At 42.1% G+C, this 19,273-nt stretch overlaps 1 protein-coding gene across 1 annotated transcript; it reads left to right on the top strand.

The window, feature by feature from the left end:
• The first annotated feature begins 713 nt into the window (after positions 1-713).
• Positions 714-18,574, top strand: mfsd14a2 (major facilitator superfamily domain containing 14A2). The gene is made up of 12 exons (XM_069157797.1): positions 714-957; positions 4,115-4,210; positions 7,254-7,316; positions 8,445-8,572; positions 8,773-8,887; positions 9,013-9,231; positions 10,256-10,369; positions 11,538-11,609; positions 11,965-12,077; positions 13,626-13,723; positions 14,638-14,795; positions 14,916-18,574. Exons 1-12 carry the CDS (start codon positions 874-876, stop codon positions 15,126-15,128), a joined length of 1,473 nt encoding a protein of 490 aa, XP_069013898.1. The 5' UTR covers positions 714-873; the 3' UTR covers positions 15,129-18,574.
• Positions 18,575-19,273: the final 699 nt, after the last annotated feature.

The raw sequence follows: 19,273 nt of genomic DNA, 5'->3' as shown, positions 1-19,273 counted from the left end.
TTCCCAGAACTCTGAAACTCGTTGTCCACTCTCTATGAAATGTTAGGTTAAGATGTGATCTGAGCATTTTAATGTTCCTTTTGTTAGGGTATCTATTGTTTTTTGTTACGTAAATGTAATTACTCTCTTCAAACAGGTCTCTAATAACAATACCTATTGTACCTATATGTTATTACAATACATAACGTGTTTTCAACCAAATAAAATGCTTAAAAACAATAACACAGGCAAAAAAGTAACTTCAAGACTTTAAAAAAAAAAAATGTTAACAGAGGAAGATTAAGGTAAACTATATAATTTACCTTAGTATTTAAAGTTAATTTAGAGGAGTTGTGAAGCTCTAAAGTGAACAAGTTGTGCATATATTTGGTTTGGACTCGTGGAAAAAAAAAAAAAAAAAGCCCTTTTTTTTTTTTTAATGTTCATGCTTTTACTGTATCCAGTTGTGTTAACTATGTCGGTGGAAGAAGCCGAACATCTCGTCCGCTTTCTTCATAAACACAGCCGCTCTCCATATAAGGGATTTCCTCTTTGTTAGCCGCGATATGATGTTCACAAATCACCATTGCGAAGATCAATCGCGCCGACGTTTCGTCAACCAATCAGATGCGCAGTTTGGGTTGTTGTTTTTTTTTGCTCTTTTATTCGCCAGCCAATCGTTGAGCGGTATTCCATTAAAGGGGCGGGTCAATATTTGGTCCAGGAAGACGGGCTGAAAGTGAGGCGGGGATGAGAAATCATCATTTAGTTAGCTCGCTGCTAGCCGCCCGGAGCCCGAGTGTGATGAGCTCAGTAGCCGAAACCGTCGCATTATTTCACTTTTGTTAGTCGCGACGATGACCCTTTGACATCAAGAATGGACATAAGTTAACGATGACGGGGGAGAAAAAGAAGAAGAAGCGGCTGAACCGCAGCATTCTCCTTGCAAAGAAAATTATAATAAAAGATGGAGGAAGTGTGAGTTAAATATTTATTTATCTTCGTTAACTTCGCTCGCCGCTGAGCTCAACGGCATCTCGACCGCTCACGTTTAACCCCGCAGTTTGTTTTTGTTTATTATTATTATTATTATTATTATTTCAGGGGGGGAGGACAGCCGTGAAAACGGTGTTTTTTGTGTGTGTTTTTGTTTGTTGTTTACGGTCGTCAGCCCCCTTCGACGTTAACCGTTAACGGTCGCCGGCTAACGCAGCTAGCTGGTTGAACTTAGCATCGGCCTGCTAGTCCGCTTTACACGTCAGCTCAGGTAACGCTAGCTGGCTAAACGCTTCAACGCCAGCTTGTGCTTTTTCTTTCTCGATTATCCCCCCCCCCCCCCCCCAAACATCCCCCCCTCCTGCAGTTACCTTGAATATTACCGGACCTGAACTGAGTATTTACGGTGAACGGCACGTCGCCGTTGGTCTCACATCCTGTGTAAAAAAAAAAACAAAAAAAAAAAACAACCTCAACCGCATCACTCGACTTCAAAAACTGGTGGCTCGCTAAACATTAGCTCACCAGCATATGTTTTGAGTTGGGTCTTTTATTTTCGCCGCGTTGCGATCAGTGGTGGGAAAGTATCTGAATTGTTATTTACTAGTGTGTAAATATTTGAGGTACTCGTGCTTTTTCTGTGTGATGATACTTTTCACGCCGCGACATTTATAGAAGAATAAATCTTGTACTTTCTACTCCCGCTGTATTTATTTGACTGCTTTACTTCATTTTTGTTTTTGACACGGTAGAAAATATAAGAGGCTTTTAAAATCCAACGCATTGTTAAATAGTGAACCGGTGGTTTCTGACCTCTCATAACAAGCGGTGTGTTGTGGGTTGTGGTTTTTTTTGCCCTCTTCCCTCTTCTCGCATGGTTTCGTTTCCACAAATGTAAGAAATGTTCTCACTGAAAATTAAAGATCAGAGACAAAATCCAAAAGAAAAAAAAAAACTGCAAACAGTCTCTTGTCTCCCAGTCATCATGTGATAACTCCTATAAATGTCTTCTGCCCCTGTTTATAAAACTATAGAGATAAAGTAGTTCAGACTAGCTTCACCTGCAGAAACAGGCCAAGAAGAGACAAACCTTGTGTTGGGTGATAAAGTGTTTACATGCTGACTATTCAAGGCCTTACTTCAACGTCGTTTTTTTTTGTTTTTTTGGAGACATTTATACTCCTTTCTCCGGTTCATTGGCACCTGTGAAACCGTTAGGAGGCAGCCGTACCGTAGTCTGCGTGAATTGCCCTTCACACTTCCTCAGGAGTCCCGTCAAACAGCCTCCTCAACCATCCTATCAGCGATTCTGGTTATTTTGATCATTCAGGTGGTGGAAGTGATGATTGTCCTAAATTAGGCTGTTGGCACAGAGTGAGTATGGTTGGACTGTAAATGCAGCGAGGCATCAGCACTGGTTACGTAATCGGTCGGACAGTTAATGCCAAACATGCTGGAAATCCATATGAAGAAACGGAGCTACAATCATAATAAGGAGAACAACAAACCGGGTTAACCTGAGAGATTGTTGTGTCATCCTGACAACAGCATTTTAGCCATAAACATCTCTACATCTGACATGATGTGGCTCTTTTCCAATCGAGCTCTTGGTTCATATAGTTGTTATTGCTTTATTGTGTTACCGCAGCTGCTTCTGACCACTCAGCCATTAAGATTTTACTTTCAGCATCTAGCAGCCCTTGATCCAGCAAATAAAAGCCTCTGATGCACGCCAGTGAAAAGAAATATGGCTTCTATTAATGTGTAACTGCTCAACATCTCAGTGGAGAGGAAGTTGCAACATCCATATAATGAGGCCGTTACAAATTGGTTCCTCTTTTTTTTTTTTTGTTTTGTTTGTTTTTTTCAGTAAAGCAGGTCGGTGGTTTGGTTAAACACTCATAGAACAACGGGGTCTTATTTGCACACCGAGCAGGTCTGTGGAATGTTTTTTCTGTGATGGGAAATGGCAAACCACACCAAGAGGGAGTTAACTAGCAGCCAGTTGTGGCTTAAAGTTTGCTCTGGCCTACTTTGTAGTATCACACATTATCACAAGTCATTGCATGTCCTGTGAAAGATCACGCTCAGCTTCCTTGACGACGATATCTCATCATCTTAAAAGATTCGTATTGATTTTATTGAGCTTCAGTGATGTCACTTCCTGTCCAGAGAGCAGGGTTTTTGAGCTGTTTGTGTTTTACTCATTGCAGATGTCAGGTCTGCATTTAGTAAGCTAATAAACTATAGCAAGGAAAATGTCACTGTTCTTTTCAGTTTTAAAGGTAATTATAGAAATTCAGGACTTGTTAAATTGGTAACACAATAACAAGTGACATCATACTATGCATAAATGAATTTCTTGTTGACATGAATCCTCTTCTCTTACTTTGCGTACTGGTGATTTACTTGCGCTTAAATTAAAATCATCACCCGAGTAAGGCAAAATGGAAGATAGTACACATGTCGTCTCACCCTCATCCGTGTCGTAATTAGAGTTAAGCTTGACTGGATTAATGGAGCCACTGTGCTCGCCATGTTTTTTCAATTAGTCTGGTCAGGTTTGCAATTTAGATTTTAATACAGTATATGCTGCAAACCTCATGTTGTAAAATATACACAAAGCAGTGTTTTGGAGACAAAATAATAACACGTAACTTTGGCTACTGGTGGCAGAAGCAATTTAACAAAGTTATATGACAGTTTTAAGTTTGTGATGAGGTTCTCTCTCGAAAACAACTTTAGTGCGGTAACTGTCAATTTTGTAAACGCCTCTACTCAAAATTTCCCTGTGTCTGTTTATTTACAGTATTCAAATTATCGGTGTGCATGTAAATCTACAAATCAGTGTCTCAAAAGGATTTGAGTAGTTTTATGCAGGAAATACAAGCCTAAAATGTTTGTTGGCTTGTTTAAGCACCGTATTGGCCACGTCCAGAATAAGACTCTCTTACCAACTGTGGGTTGTCTCACAGGACTACGTAATGCAGGGTCCTTATATTATTACAGAAATGCTGCCTTGAAATAAATTCCATTTTCTAATGTGTAACCGTGAACAGGCACTTTGATACATGTGGATGTCTTTGTTCCCTGTCGGCTAACCACCTTTCTACCTGCGTGTGTGTGTGTCTCCGTCTAGCCTCAGGGAATCGGTGAGCCCAGTGTTTACCATGCCGTGGTGGTCATCTTCCTGGAGTTTTTTGCATGGGGTCTCCTCACCACCCCGATGCTCACGGTAAGCTCGGACACGTGGAAGCACACGCACGGCTTGTGTAAACTTGACAAAACCGCTCGTAATGTGTTTATACACCTACTCTCTCTTCTTTGAAAACCTAACCGAAGCGTGTCATTTCAGACCACCAATAATTGAATCCCTAATCAATTGAACGAGACCCGCGGTGACGCTGGTTTTTTTGTTTTGTGTCAGATGTATTGCTAGGCGCTAATGAACTGAGAAATATGAAAAGGGCATCAAAGTCGTATTGTCTACGCACCAGCTCTTTGTTGAAAAGGCTTATCGTGGGGTCACCGGTTTGTGTTGTCGGCCTGCAGCACAGATTCTAGCCAGGCAAACCGCAGCGCACATTCAGCACGGCAGCGTGGAGCGACGTGGTTCGTGTGTTTGCTACCGGCAACTGGAAGAGCATTACTGTTCCCACCAGAAAGTCTTTTCAAAACACAGAAGGAAATGACTTGTTACAGTGATATGCTTTATCAATAGTGTATTAATAGGTTTTGTCCTTTTCACAGTTGCTCTTTACATTTCATCCAAGCTCCGCATTTACTGAGTACCTCCGCCCTTTTCCCTCACGGCGTAAATTACTTTGAGGAGAAACTGGTATGTCAAACAAATGATGAGTAAACATCTGCGAGCCACATGATGTGAACCAGACAGCTTAATGCAATGGCTGCTTCTCAGCAGTCGCCTGTTTGAAGAGGTGGTTGTATGTGTAACTGTTAGGCATTAATTACTGGGGGGGTTTGTTGCCCTCACGCTCCCTGGGCGGAGGCAGGATTTGCATTTTGGACTAATCAGAGGCCGCCTGAAGATGAGAGGGACTGCTTCACTGCTCCCAATGAGCGCACTGCTTCATTAGTATCCAGCAGCAACAGTCTTCACTGAGCATTCAAAGTCTTGTGTGTGTTGGGAAACTGACTCCCAGAGGAAGAGAGGCGATTCTTTGCTATGCCATGAGCTTTCCCTCCGTACCCCTCAACAATAACCAGATCCTGTTGTTCAGTCCCAGTCAAGCTCCTCGTGTCCTAAATTAAACCAAAGCTTGTTGTTCCCACAACACGGTCAATGACACTCGCACGCAATACCTGCTGCAGATTGACGTTACGGACTTTGAGCTCAACATCCTGTGGATTTGAACTATCTGAACACCCTCTGGCACCGTTTCTTTTCTGCATTTCCACAAAGACAGGGCATTTTTGAAATACAACGCCTGGCTGCGCTTATCTTTAAACACTTTATGATGTCTCTTTTTTAATTATTATTATTTGTGAGACAGCAGCTATAAACCAACCCATACCAAAAGCAGAAAGGTTGTCTGTATTTTTGTTTTATGTCTTTATAATAAAAGCCTAACAAATACATTTGTTTTTAAAGACATCAATACACTAAGAAAACTTTGTTGTTGTTTTGATGAATCTCCATATCCAACTCTGCCAATGTCCAACTTCGGAAAATTCTCCACATTTTATACAATTACAATTGTGAAGAATTGTTGATCCTTGAAAAAGTATGAGCTCCGAGTACTTCTTACTATGCAAAGAATGTTTTTAACAGCGGTTTTCCAGCAAAACTGTATAAAAACCCTGAAACTGATGTCACAGTGATGTCAAATATTGTAAAACTGTTTCAATCGCTCAGTTGAAATTGATATTACAGTTTGTTCAGTCAGTTGTCCGTCATCTTTACTAAAAGAGTAAATGTTCACCCACAGCGGAGCGGAGTGAAACGAACATGGTGTGTAACGGGTAAAAGTATTTAGTTATCCGGTCTCTAACGATGAATGACTCCGGTAACCATGACAACACTTTGCACAGACCAAAATTGGCCACTTCATCGGTTTTGGAAACTATTTAGGTCACTTGACGGCTCAAACAACGGAGAGCGTGACTTTATCAGCCGAGCGTAAACAAAACAACACGACTTTATGGATTAGTTAAACATGTTTAGGACAGCACCTGTGGACAGACAGTTACTGGAGCTCATAATGAGTCAAAAATCGGATTTATTTTTGTGGCCACTGAGGAAAGCTTTGTCTGATGTGTAAATTCAGCAACCTTCAGTCATGTTGGAGCAAGCCATGCCTAACGCACCAAGCAGCGTACTATTTTAACAGGTGTTTGTACACACTGAGGATTAGTGTAGAAATACTACAAATATTGTCGAAATTTAACATGTGGTACTTATGGGTGAGGTGGCTAAAGTTTGGACCAGCCTTTCAGCTAGAGGGACAAAACCATAATATCTGTCACTGTTAATTTGTACTGTCCAAATATGTGATAACGTTGCGGTTTTTTTTTATTTATTTTTTTTAAGCTTCTTCAAATTGAATTTCAGATCTTTAGGGGCTTTTATAGCTTTTAAGATTGTGTTTAAAAAAAATTATCAAATGAAAAGCAAAGAAATAGGGGACTTTATGTAGTATAGTAAATATATACAGGATTTGTCAGTAATTAGGAATCTATGGTCTCATGACCTCTAATGGAAATAAGTTGTTTGAACTGTATCTCTAACTATATGAACTATCCTCTGCCTTTTTTCAGTTTTATGGATCATTCTTTGCGGTTTTTCTTTTTAATTTTGTTTCTCTGTATGTCCGTGTCTTATGTTAATTTAAAATGCTGTGACTTTTGAGTTTTTCTGACGGAAAATGTAAAAAGGTGTGTTTTTTTTTGTTTGTGCTGTTTTATGATGGAATAAAACCAAACCAGTGTAATGTTTTATCAACATGTGGGTCATAGACTTGTGAAAGCTCTTAGCTAAACACAACAGATGATTTTTTTGTGATATTTTCCATTATTTTAATTTCATTGCAGTGAAAAATTGCGGCATCTCGTCTTCTGCCATAGACTACAGTAGTTCAATTTAAGGTTTATTTTCTTAATTTCAGCCCTTCATTATTTGATCAATTTTTATACAATGGGGTCATCACACTTGTTCTGCTCGTTAGCTGTAGTTGAACTCTGATAAGTACATAAACCAGTGTAGGTCACAGTTCCCAGACTGTGTGGCTAAAGCGGTTTCATCTGTGTTTGTTCTCCAGGTATTACACCAGACATTCCCCCAACACACATTCCTGATGAATGGACTCATTCATGGTGTGAAGGTAAGAGACAGCACCACACGCCAACAGAACAAATAGGTTCTATGTTCTGTCTCATTGTCGTGGTGCCAATGTGACGGCGGAATGCACAAATGGAACAGAACACAGTCCTGCGTGTGAACACGTTACCGCTCTTCTTTTCCTTTTACAGGATCTCAATATATTTCTGTTTTGAAATGACTTCGAATGTAAGGTTATTGCATGTGTTGTGGAGATGAATTGTAATTGTTCACGTTATTGATGAGCAATTTTCCATCTGTATACTTCTGCAGTTTGTGACACTAATCGTGTAAATTACAATAGTGGATTTTGTTAATAATATTAAATACATTTATTTTGTCACATAAAGCCACAGAGACACACCATCAGCAGAGTGCTTTGTGTTTTTACAACTGCAGCTGTTGCTACCTAACGTCCCTCTTCAGCACCGCGAGTTTGTCCCGCTTCTATTGGCCCATGGCAGATTTGCCGAGCATGTGTGCTCTTGTTCAGTGATGCCACCGATGCGGTTACACGTTAACACCTGCGAGCTGTCCAGTAACCGTAGCAGGTTCCCCTGCTGGCCAAAGAAAAGCTCCGCTTAAGCACCTTTTTAAAGGGTGAAGTGCTTCAAATCTACCCTGACAGGAGGTCTTTAGTTCAGGGACGGGAGAATGTCTAAAGATAGGCCGAGTTTAACGGGGTCAATAAATCTATTAGTAACCATTGATTTTGAGGGGAAAAAACCCCCACACGTCTTCTATTATCAGGATAACGGCTTTTGTCAAAGATCCTTTCTGTTCTCGCCGTGTCAGTATGTCTCTGAGGTTTTACTTCAGTCATCACACCAGCCGGCCTTACGTGCTCCATTGTAAAGTTTTCTCAGGTTTCACGTCTTTATTGAGAGTTGCCGCTGATCGAGAACAAACCCGCAGCTAAAATTGATGTTTTAAATGTGTCATTGGTGTTAAATTATCCACTTGAGAGTGTCGGTCATATCGTGCTTAGATTATTTTCTAAGCTGGCTGTGTTGACAGTGTTGATCCTTGTACTCGACCCTCAGTCCCTGTGAATTTATGAGCGGCAACTTCCGTCTCTCTGACACCTCCTCCATCCTGTGTCCTCCTCACACCTCTCTTTCTATCCTTTCAGGGCCTATTATCATTTCTGAGTGCTCCGCTGATCGGGGCATTGTCAGACGTATGGGGACGCAAGTCCTTCTTGCTGCTAACGGTCTTCTTCACGTGTGCGCCCATTCCCCTGATGAAGATCAGCCCATGGTGAGTGCAAAATACTCACAGCCCTGTTCAGTTATTCACTATAATGCAGTCCATTACAACGACAGGTTAAACTACAGCTGCTGCTTTGCCAATTATCGACATTAAACACTTCTCTAAGATCAAATTTACAATAATAAAATGGTTTAGTTCGAGTCATTTTAGTTCCTGTGCTCAGAAACCAAACTGTGTTCTTCTCTCAGGTGGTACTTTGCAGTCATCTCCATGTCTGGAGTCTTTGCTGTCACCTTCTCTGTGATCTTTGCTTATGTGGCGGACATCACGCAGGAGCACGAGAGGAGCACAGCATATGGCTTGGTGAGGAGATGGTTGAATAAAACAGTTTATGAATTCGCAGCTTCACAGACAGAGCAGTCGGCTGTTTTGAAAGAAACGGTAGATCCCTTCTTGTTTCGCTCACGTCGGCTCTCTTTCGCCCTCAGGTATCGGCCACCTTCGCGGCCAGCCTGGTCACCAGCCCGGCCATCGGAGCCTACCTGTCTGTGGCCTACGGCGACACCTTGGTGGTGATCTTGGCCACAGCCATCGCCCTGCTCGACATCTGCTTCATCCTGGTGGCCGTACCGGAGTCGCTGCCGGAGAAGATGAGGCCAGCGTCGTGGGGAGCACCAATCTCCTGGGAACAGGCCGACCCCTTTGCTGTGAGTCACAACAGGATACTCTTTATCGATACATTTGTTTCCAACCAGACAGCTGCATCATTTCTTATCTATTATTCATTGGTTTGGGAATTCTTTTTTTTTTTTTTTACCCTGATGATAATTTAAAGGTGGAGCTAATGGGTGAAAGCCTTCACATTAAAATGTATCTGCATATTATTGTGTAAGGGCGAGTTACACACACACAAATTCTTTTAATCACAAACAAATTAAAGCAATCTTTATATTTAGTCATTGGTGACTGCGTGGCGACACAATGACGCACATCCAGAACGCCTCAATCATTTGATTGGATAATAATGCTGCAGCGAGAGTGAGATCTGGTTTCTTTGTATGGAACAGCAACTGCAGATTACTTTTTGTTATTGTCTGTTATAGTAAAAAAAATTGTGTAGATTCGACAGATTTTGGTCCTCAGTGCTGCCGACAAGCAACTGATTTATTTTGTGTTTTTCCCACAAAATGTCCCCTTTTTGTCATTTTCTGTCCACTGAAGCTCAGCGCAGAAAATTGTACTATAAAATGGTAATTTTGGAGGACACGCACTTGATTTGATTAACACTAATTAACTGTCATAAGAACATCATATAAACTTTGTGATATACAGTCCTATCACTTCCACCGGATACTTTAGAAATGGATATTTTAATGGCCGATAAAATCAGGAGGAATAAATTATTGCCAGCAGAATCTTTTTAAGTGTACATGCATAAATCTTGTTTGAAGGAAAAATGTCCTTTAACGCAGAGTTAATATCAGTACCACTCATGGTATTGAAAGAGAATTTTACTACCATATAAATACAGAGTATATTCAAGTAAAACTTTTGGCATACTTAACCTCATCACCTCGTCACAATTATCATGGTGACTGTGGCAGTACAGTGGACTCTGCTTACTGAATAAGGGAACTTGGTTAACTCACCATGTCAGAAAGTTCACTGACGGTTCTCGTGTTTTGAATTCCTCGTAACAAGTGAAACTCTTCCTGCTGTTCTCTCGGTCAGTCTCTGCGTAAAGTGGGCCAGGACTCCACGGTGCTCCTCATCTGCATCACAGTGTTTCTCTCCTACCTCCCCGAGGCCGGCCAGTACTCCAGCTTCTTCCTCTATCTCAGACAGGTAACACTCTGCTTCATGACAGAACTCAGAAACACACGATTCAGACAGATTTTACACACACACACACACACACACACACACACACACACACTGCGCACAACATTATTACCACCTGGAAAGCACCAGCTCATCCAGATGTGACTGAATTGTTGAATAACAATAACGAGTATTACACAGATGGTTGTGGAGCGTGAAAATGGACGAAGACTTGTTTTAATATTCAGAATCTTGGATATTTTTTTTTTTTTTTTAGGTTTTGCTTTATTAACAGGGACAAAACAGTCTGTATTAATGTGTGTTTTTTGTTGGTTTTTTTATGTGATAGCTTCATATGGTTGCCATTTGTGTTGCTAATTAGAGGATGAAACTGCTACAGGAAAGCTCAGGGAATAATCCTAGTACAGCTGGTGGGGGGACTGCCGACCACACGCTTCCCCCTTACGTTTCTCCAAGATTAAATGAGCAGGTTTGCTGAGTCGCCTGTTTCAGATCGTGAATAAATGGAGCAGATTCATTATGTGTCTCAACAAAATGCTACCGCCGAAAACCACAGCATTTTTACCCACAAGTGGCCAGAAATAGGCAGCTCCGGCCGTAATGCTGTGGTGGCATCTGGGAGGGGGGGGGTCGCCTCCTTTTTTTTAAATTTTATTTTTTTTAAACAAACTACTTGATCTGAGGATTGTTAAATTTGTGTAAACAGTGTCGGATGAACCAGTCAGGCAGATCTCTCACACAGAGGCTCATACTTTGCTGTTACTGCCTTTTAAAAGGAAAAGAAAGTAATTCTGGAGCATCGTGGCTAAAGTTTCTCACCGTGCCTTACTTCCTCTTTTATGCCAGAATTGCTTTATCGTATATCTACACGCTCATTGTCATTAATTCTACACACCTTGCCTCAGCAGGTTGCTGCTTCCTGTATTGTGGCAGATAAAGTGCAGCATATTTGACCCAAATACACCAGGATGATAACGCGAAGCACTTTTTTTTCCGAGAATAGAGTAGTAACCAAAATGGGATTATAAAAGAACACAAACAAACCCCCTTCCTTCATTCTACTTCGGTGTGAAACGGTGAGGGTGGGGGGGGGGGCTTTGTGTTAATGTGTGTGCTCGTCTCTGACTGTCGTGTCCTAACCTGTGTTATCTGAACGCTCTCGCACCCTCAGGTCATAGGCTTCTCCTCAGAGACAGTGGCTGCCTTTATCGCTGTTGTGGGGATCCTCTCAATACTAGCTCAGGTACTCCAAAAATGCTGATGTAGTGTTTGATCTATGTGGAATATTGAACCTTCTCATGTTTCATTTTTACTGTGATTATTTACATTACAGGTTGATTATTGTCTCAATCAGTTAAATGTTTTGTTTACAAAATGTGATGACATTTTGAAATATGACACGATGTCCCAGAACCCAAGTTAATGCGCTCAAATTGCATCTTTTTTTTTTTTTTATTCATAAAATAGTCCAAAATGAAAAGTTATTCTTTCGTTTAGGTTATTATTTAATATCATAGAAGACAAAGGAAATTGATTAATTAATAATTCATTGTTAATTCCATATCCATATTTGTCTGGTATGACTTGTGTTTCCGTAGACGGTGGTGTTGGGGATACTGATGCGTTCCATCGGGAATAAGAACACGATCCTGCTCGGCCTCGGCTTCCAGATTCTTCAGCTGGCCTGGTACGGCTTCGGCTCCCAGCCCTGGTTAGTAACTCTTTATTTTAAAGTATACACACACACACACACACACACACACACACACACACACACACACAGACTCAATTCAACAGGACTCGGGGACAACAAGACCTTTCAGGTGGAACAATGTGTGAAAAATGAGGGGTTCTGAATTGGTTTGAGTTTTCTCAGATCAAGAGATCTATTTAGAATGATACAGTAAAAGTATAATCACACAATGAATATGATTTCAAGCAAGGAAGGAAGTTTGTCCTGACAAATTGTTTCTAGCAGCATAGTGCAGGACCATCGTCATAATGCCTAAGGGTCAGTGTGGGTGTATTCAACTCAAGAAAAGAGCAAATGTTTAACATTTGAGGCAACGGAAAGATCTTTATTTTCAACAAGAACACCATTGTTTACTTGAATATTAATATTCCGAGAAATGTAAGGGGGATCTGATGAGATCAAGTCTACAGGCGTAATTGAATTCTGAATCATTGAGATGCTCGACATCCTTGTGTAGTTCAGGCCTCTGGTAAATACGACATAGTGGTGGTTACTGTGGTTATTTCTGCTGTTCAGTTATTGACACGTATGTTCTGCACACGTAGCATTATATCCTGTTGTTGTTTCACTACCCTGACAGGCCACTAGAGGGGAGCATAGCCTTAATTAACGGTGACACTGAGTCTCATTTAAAGTCATCAAATAGTGTCAGAGCGTAAACATAAAGATTTTCTTGAATTCAAACACTGGACTGATTTGCTTGTGAGTAGGTCAAACAAAAGTGCAGTTATTTTATCATTTTGGAAATCACGTTGTTGTTGTTTTTTAAATCAGTGCTTTTCAAAATGTTTTTTCAAAGCGAAAATCAATACAACTGTTTTTTTTTGTGTGTGTTCATTCGTTTTAACCCTGTGAATGTGAAGAAAACCGTTGCCGAACAACCACGACCCGGAAACCTCGTTCCCACTCTCCGGTTCATTTCTCTGGAAGTGAGATCACAGCAGCTTCAGCTGCTCTTGTTGTTTTGGCCCGGAGGAGAAGGCAGTGCGGCCGTAATATCTATCGATTCTGAAAGAAAACATTCACAGCATGTCTCCTTACTGCGCCGCTCTGCTTTGATCAGTCCCGTAAATTAAGTTAAATAAAGGTCAAGTTAGCGGTATTATATATTTAGAGGAGAATCCTGTCCTTGTTCACAAAAGGGTGAAATCCATCTATTTTCCACTCGGTGTCTCTACCTCCTGAAATTCAAATAAAAGTGACCAGATTTTTTTTTTTGGAAGTTGTCCCTTCGTAATGAAAAGCACACACAGTGCTCATTGTTGTTGTGGCTTGGATGGAACAGGAAGTGCAGCTTCATCCAAAATTTGCTCCATTATTTTTGCTTCTTTTGTACGTATTTAATAATCCGACTTTTACATTTTTTTTTTTTTTTTAACACTGTAGGTTTTAGCAATAGTCATCTTAACGAGCTTTCACTCTCCTTCGGGGGGCGTGTCTTAATGTTTGCGAGGCTAAATAATATTTTGTTTGTGTCTGTAAATAAACGCGTGATGTCGGTTGTAGGATGATGTGGGCAGCTGGAGCCGTTGCAGCCATGTCCAGCATCACTTTCCCCGCCATCAGCGCCATCGTTTCCCGTAACGCAGACCCTGACCAGCAAGGTGAGTCTCTACTGTTTTGTTTTCCATTTATTTGTGAGAGTCAAATACACAAGACAAAACCTGCCGCTAAATACCAAAACAATACATGTTTGGTGTCTTCTGCTTTTTAATTAAACAAAGCATCAGTATTTTCCTAAAAAATACGTAAGTATTGTTTTGATTAATATATATATATATTCTCGCATATGGGAAACAATACTAAGAATCTGTTGAAGCCTTTCAAGGTTTTCGATGCTGGCTAGACTTTTTAATCTGCTTACAAACCATTTCTGTTCTCGAGCATTGCACACTCACATTTGTGTTTTGGAGGTGGGAAACTCTGAAGTCCACGCAGCCGAGCTCCACGCGGCCGTCGCTCGCAGCGAAGCATTGAAGCTGTGATTAGAGTCTGGATACCCTGTTTGCATGAAGGTTCACTCGGCGGCTGTTTGGGTGCACCAGTCGGCGACTGGTGGTGGTTAAACGCGATGATGTCGAAGTCCATTGTTTGTTTCTAAATGTAGTTCCAACAATGGTGACTTTGTTCGAGCCAAATGACGTGATATGAACAGTTGGAGCAACAATAATACCTTCAACTTGAAAACCCCCAAAAAGTTGGACACGGAAGCGAATGTCAGTTATTTAAAGGCCGCTCCAACAGCTGCATCCAAAGAGTCTTCGACCGTTAGGACGCAACGACTGCAAGCGATGGCCGATGGGGTGTGGTTGTGTTGTAATATCAGGCTAATTGTAAACGTGTCTCAGTATAAAATGTACTGATTCCCTGTATATGAGGAAAAACTGCCTCCCTGCTGCAGAGCAGCGACACACTCAGCTCGTGTTGTGTGTTTCACCCGAATAAGTCCCAGCAGTTCTCACTCTGGTTCGACACTAAAGCACTGATGGGACATCCCATGTTTCTGTCTCATGTTCAGGCGTTGTCCAGGGCATGATTACTGGAATCCGGGGCCTCTGTAACGGTTTGGGTCCCGCCCTTTACGGCTTCGTCTTCTACTTGTTCCACGTGGAGCTGACCGACACCGATGGCTCTGAGAAAGGTGCCAAACTCAACATGGCCAACCCCACCGACGAGGTGAGCGTTGATTTCAAAATACCACCTACAAAACATTTTCTATTTTGTTTTTGCCCAGTCGGACCTTTTCCGATTCGCGTCTTCTACTTTGCCACCGACTCTTGTTTTATTGTCCCTTAGAGTGCCATCATCCCCGGTCCTCCCTTCCTGTTTGGCGCATGCTCAGTGCTGCTGTCTCTGCTGGTGGCCCTGTTCATCCCGGAGCACACGGGGCCCGGCGTGAGGCCCGGCGCCTACAAGAAGCACAGCAACGGGGCGCAGAGTCACTCCCACAGCCCTCAGGGCAGCGGGGCGGAGGGCAAGGAGCCGCTGCTGGAGGACAGCAGTGTATAACCTCAGCTACGGGGGGCAGACTCCCTCGCTCCTCCCCCGAAAGCCCCCGCACACATGGACAGACACACACGCGTTTCACCACATGGACACACATGCACCTCAGGCACACATCGGACTGGAGTGCCATGGAGAGGTGTTTGTGTCTGTGTGTCTGCGTCCACGGCACAAAAGTGGGCACTCGCTCCTCGGCAGCACTTTTCTTTTTAAAAGCAGGGTATTGGGAGGACTCTCTGAAGACCCTGCATGAAGAGAGAGAGTGTGTGTGTGTGTGTGTGTGTGTGTGTGTGTGTGGAGTATTTTTCAGGCTGCAGTGGGAAGGTGTGTGTGTGTGTGTCTGTGTGTGTGTGTGTGTGTGTGTGTGTCTGTCTGTCTGACTGAGCTGGACTCCGATCTTTGGTCCCGAAAGCTGGAACGGAGTGGAGCGAACAGCAGCTCGCCCTCCTCCGGGTGCGAAACACAACCGAAGTGGTTTTAGTTAAGAGTGCGAGTGGGTTATATCTCAACTGTTACTAAATTCCTGTGTGACTCTTGATATTTTAGTTAGTCAGGTGGCAACTTTGTTTGTCCGGCGAGAGAGTAACAACCAGTTAGCAGGGCACTTGTTTGATGCTCTTTCACTAACGTCCGCTCCGATGCTACAGCTCCGTTGAAGCATCCAAGAAGGGAACACAGTTCTTCCTCTGTGTGCACAGCGACGAAGCACAGCAACCTGTGAGAGGAGTCTCTGCAAACCAGTGTTGGGAGAGTCGACCAGTTCAGATTTCCAAAAGCTTCGTTCGGACCACACTTTGTTTAAATGTCGCGCCTCTTACAGAGAGGAGCGTCGACGAGAGACCACTTTATTAGCGGAAACTGTTTTTCAATGTTTACTTGCCATTCTCTAGAGTAGTACAGTTTGGGTTGTATATTTTTCTCTGTTCAAACTGAAGGCTAGTTGTGCTTCAAGTTTTTATTCAAGAAACAAATGTTGCCTTGAAGTGACTTAAGATAAATATATATAAATATATATACATATATATATATATACATGTGTATACACATATATATGTATATATATACGTATATATATATACATATATATATATATATGTATATATATATATATATATATATATATATATACATATATATATATAGACATTACGTAACCTGTATGAAGACCGATGTCTGAGAAGGCTCTGTAATCTTACGCTATTGCTCCCATCGGAGCCGTTACACACTTTTTATTCCTTTGTATTCATGCCCTTCCTGTTACTTTGTTTCCTGACCTTTATCACCATCAGGGTTAAGGCTTACAGAACCATGGTTTTATTTTTAAAGCCTCTGGACCATTTGGAGCTAGAGCGTCGCTATCAGCACGTCGGTGTTTACGCTGGCCTGTCAACACGGGAGTCTTTTGGATGAATATCATTTCGGTTCAAACAGAATATCAGTCACGCTGCTGCAGTAGAACATTTAAAGGTTAAGTGCGATGTAGTGTGGTGGATAATGTTTTCTTCAGTTGTAATTGGATAAGAACGACGGCCGTTTCGTATAATCCCTTGACATTTAAGAAGACGCCGTAACAAACGGTTAAAAATGAGGCGCGGCACATTTCTCAAACAATAACGACACATAATCAAAAATGTTTGACGTGAAGCACCTCGTGGACCCGTCTGATGACTTGTGTTTCGTCAGGCTGCAGATGCTCTCCACAAAGAGGAGCCGTTCGCTCGTGTCTGTAAGAGCCGACCTCCGCCACCTGCCGGAGCGAAAGCAACAGCAGCGGTTGCCCTGAGGAAATGGTGATGTCGCCCTCTACAGGCAAGGAAAGTCAAATCTGCTCCAGTTTTAGGAAATGTTTAATATCTGCAGATTTTCCACTTTAAAAACCGATGGTATCGGGTTTTTTTTTTCCTAAGGATTCCCATTTTTCTCGAATACAAATAATTAATACTATTAGGTTGTTAAAACACCTATTACCACAACATTACTTACAATATAAATCTTAATAGTTTCTTTAAAAAAAACAAAAAAAACAATAAGGAACCATTTAAACTACAATATATGAACAAACTGGAATTTAAAAGAATTAGAATAACAGATTACATCCTTCCTTCTCGCCTTCAGTCATCTACATTGAATACAGGAGAGTACTCGGTCATCTCAAACCCTTAAAACGCACCTACGTAATGCCCTGTAAAATGTGGAGCAGCAGACTGTATTATCTTTCTTGCCTGTAGGTGGCGCGCCTGTATTTCTGCAGGTCTTGAACTGCTGCTGTTATTTTTTTTTCTCCTGCCAATAGGTGGCGCAGTTTGGACTGTAACTGCTGGTGCTGCTCCTGGTTTTGGTATCAGTGACACTGTGTTCCCTTTGTTCACATACTGTGTTAGCAAGTGTAACAAGTTCGTTTAAAAATGCCTCTTCTCGCTACCAGCAGGTTTCATGCTGTTTAACATCTCTGAAATGTGCGTCTCATATTTTGTGCCAAATTTTTTTTTTGGTTTGCTTTTCTTTTTGTACTGTGTGTTTATGTGTGCTTGTACTCTTGAGTGATTTGGATTTTTGTTTTTGTTTCTGTTTTTCTCTTGTCTTAATTTTTTATTTTTTATTTTTGGCTGAAGATTTAAGTTTTAATGCTATTTTTTTTTTTTTTTTTTTGATAGCTTTTTTTTTTTTTTTTTTTTAAACTTCAGTCAGTTTTAGGACTCTTCTCAACATTGTTGCCAGATGGTTAAATTATCGAATGTCCATCTGTCTCGGTCTCTGTTTAATAACAAGCATTTCTTCGTGGTTCGCTGCATTTGTTGGATCTTATTTTTTCCCCCCCAGATTTACCAGTAGATCGCAAGTCGCCGAATGTTCCCAGTCGAGCTGTGCACGTTGACCACGCTGCGCAACATTTCGACTGAACCCGTCGACAGTTTTTTATTCTTTCAGAGGGGGTGTTGCTACACGGGAGGCCGCTAGTGTTGATTTGATCGCTTGCTTTTAATTTGTATCAATTGTTGGACCAACGCCGAAGTGAAACGCATAAATTCAGACCCCACGTCGATTGGTAAGATCCTGCACCAGCCCCCGCGTGCGCTCGTACAGCCTCCAAGCAGACGACTGTAAATGTACAAAAAAAAAAAATCACATGTACGTACAGAAAATGTATATATTTATCGCTCAAGGAGATGGCCACCTCTTGGTCTATTTGGTCGTATGGTGCAATTATTATTATTATTATTATTATTATTATTATATTTCTCAAGACTTACCTGCTAGCCACTCCTGTTTTTAGTACGATGTGGTTTGTGGCCTGAACCCCCCCCCCCCCCTCTCTCTGTGTGCCTAAAATTAGCCAAGAAATGAGTATGGCAACATAAGTAAATGGTGGTTATTAATGTAAATATGGGAAACTAATGACAAACTATTTATTAAAGGTTTATTGTACAATGAAACGCTTCAGCTTGCCTCTTTGGGTGGAGCGCGGCGTGTTTTCAGACCCAAAGTTTGCCGGGGGGGGGGGGGGGGGGGGCGCGCCCCGAGCAACGATGATCGCTGGGTTTGTTTGAAGTGTCGCGTTTAAGACGGGGATCCGGCATTCAACGGCTGCTAAATCCCACTAGATCTTATTATAAACAGTTGGCACACCTGTCGGCTTCTGTTTACTGTTAATAACGCCGGTCTTTGTGTTCGGTAATCCCGCCGTTTAAAGGTACGCGGCAGCTCTAATGCTTCCCCCCCCCTCCCCCTCCCTCCCTCCGCACTGCATGCGCTCCTGCACCGACCTAAGCTCATTGACTTTTGTTTGTTTTGAGCCTTTCTTTATTAAAGCCACGTGGAGGCGGCAGTCCCCGTCCGGCAGGAGTCCCGAGAAGGCTTTCCGTCCGGGCAAGGTGCGCGCCGCGGACGGAAGACGCCGCAAACGTTTGGTCTCAACGACCGGAACGAGGCCGGTGATAACTCGCGATGGGTTTTTTTTAATCGGTAAAATCCGTAACGCGTTATAAATCCGCGACGCCGAAAGCGTCGACGGCTCTTGAGCGTAGTTCGGCGGCCAGATATTAATCTGCCTCGTGTTTGGCATTTCTTATAATCAATCCTGGCTCTCTTGTCATGGTAAATATACATATTTATACGCGCGAGCGTTCGCGAGGCCAAAACGTGACCCAAGA

The sequence above is a fragment of the Embiotoca jacksoni genome, unplaced genomic scaffold (genome assembly GCF_022577435.1).
Source record: "Embiotoca jacksoni isolate LCO1_2020_lvr unplaced genomic scaffold, fEmbJac1.0.p SCAF_22, whole genome shotgun sequence".
Taxonomy (NCBI): Eukaryota; Metazoa; Chordata; class Actinopteri; family Embiotocidae; genus Embiotoca; species Embiotoca jacksoni.
This window is presented reverse-complemented; position numbering and strand designations above follow the sequence as displayed.

Excerpts from the sequence above, each read along its gene's own strand:
- mfsd14a2 (XM_069157797.1), top strand. The coding sequence starts at position 874 with ATGACGGGGGAGAAAAAGAAGAAGAAGCGGCTGAACCGCAGCATTCTC. Across the intron at positions 958-4,114 it reads TAATAAAAGATGGAGGAAGT|CCTCAGGGAATCGGTGAGCC; the intron begins GTGAGTTAAATA and ends GTCTCCGTCTAG. Across the intron at positions 13,724-14,637 it reads CGCAGACCCTGACCAGCAAG|GCGTTGTCCAGGGCATGATT; the intron begins GTGAGTCTCTAC and ends TCTCATGTTCAG.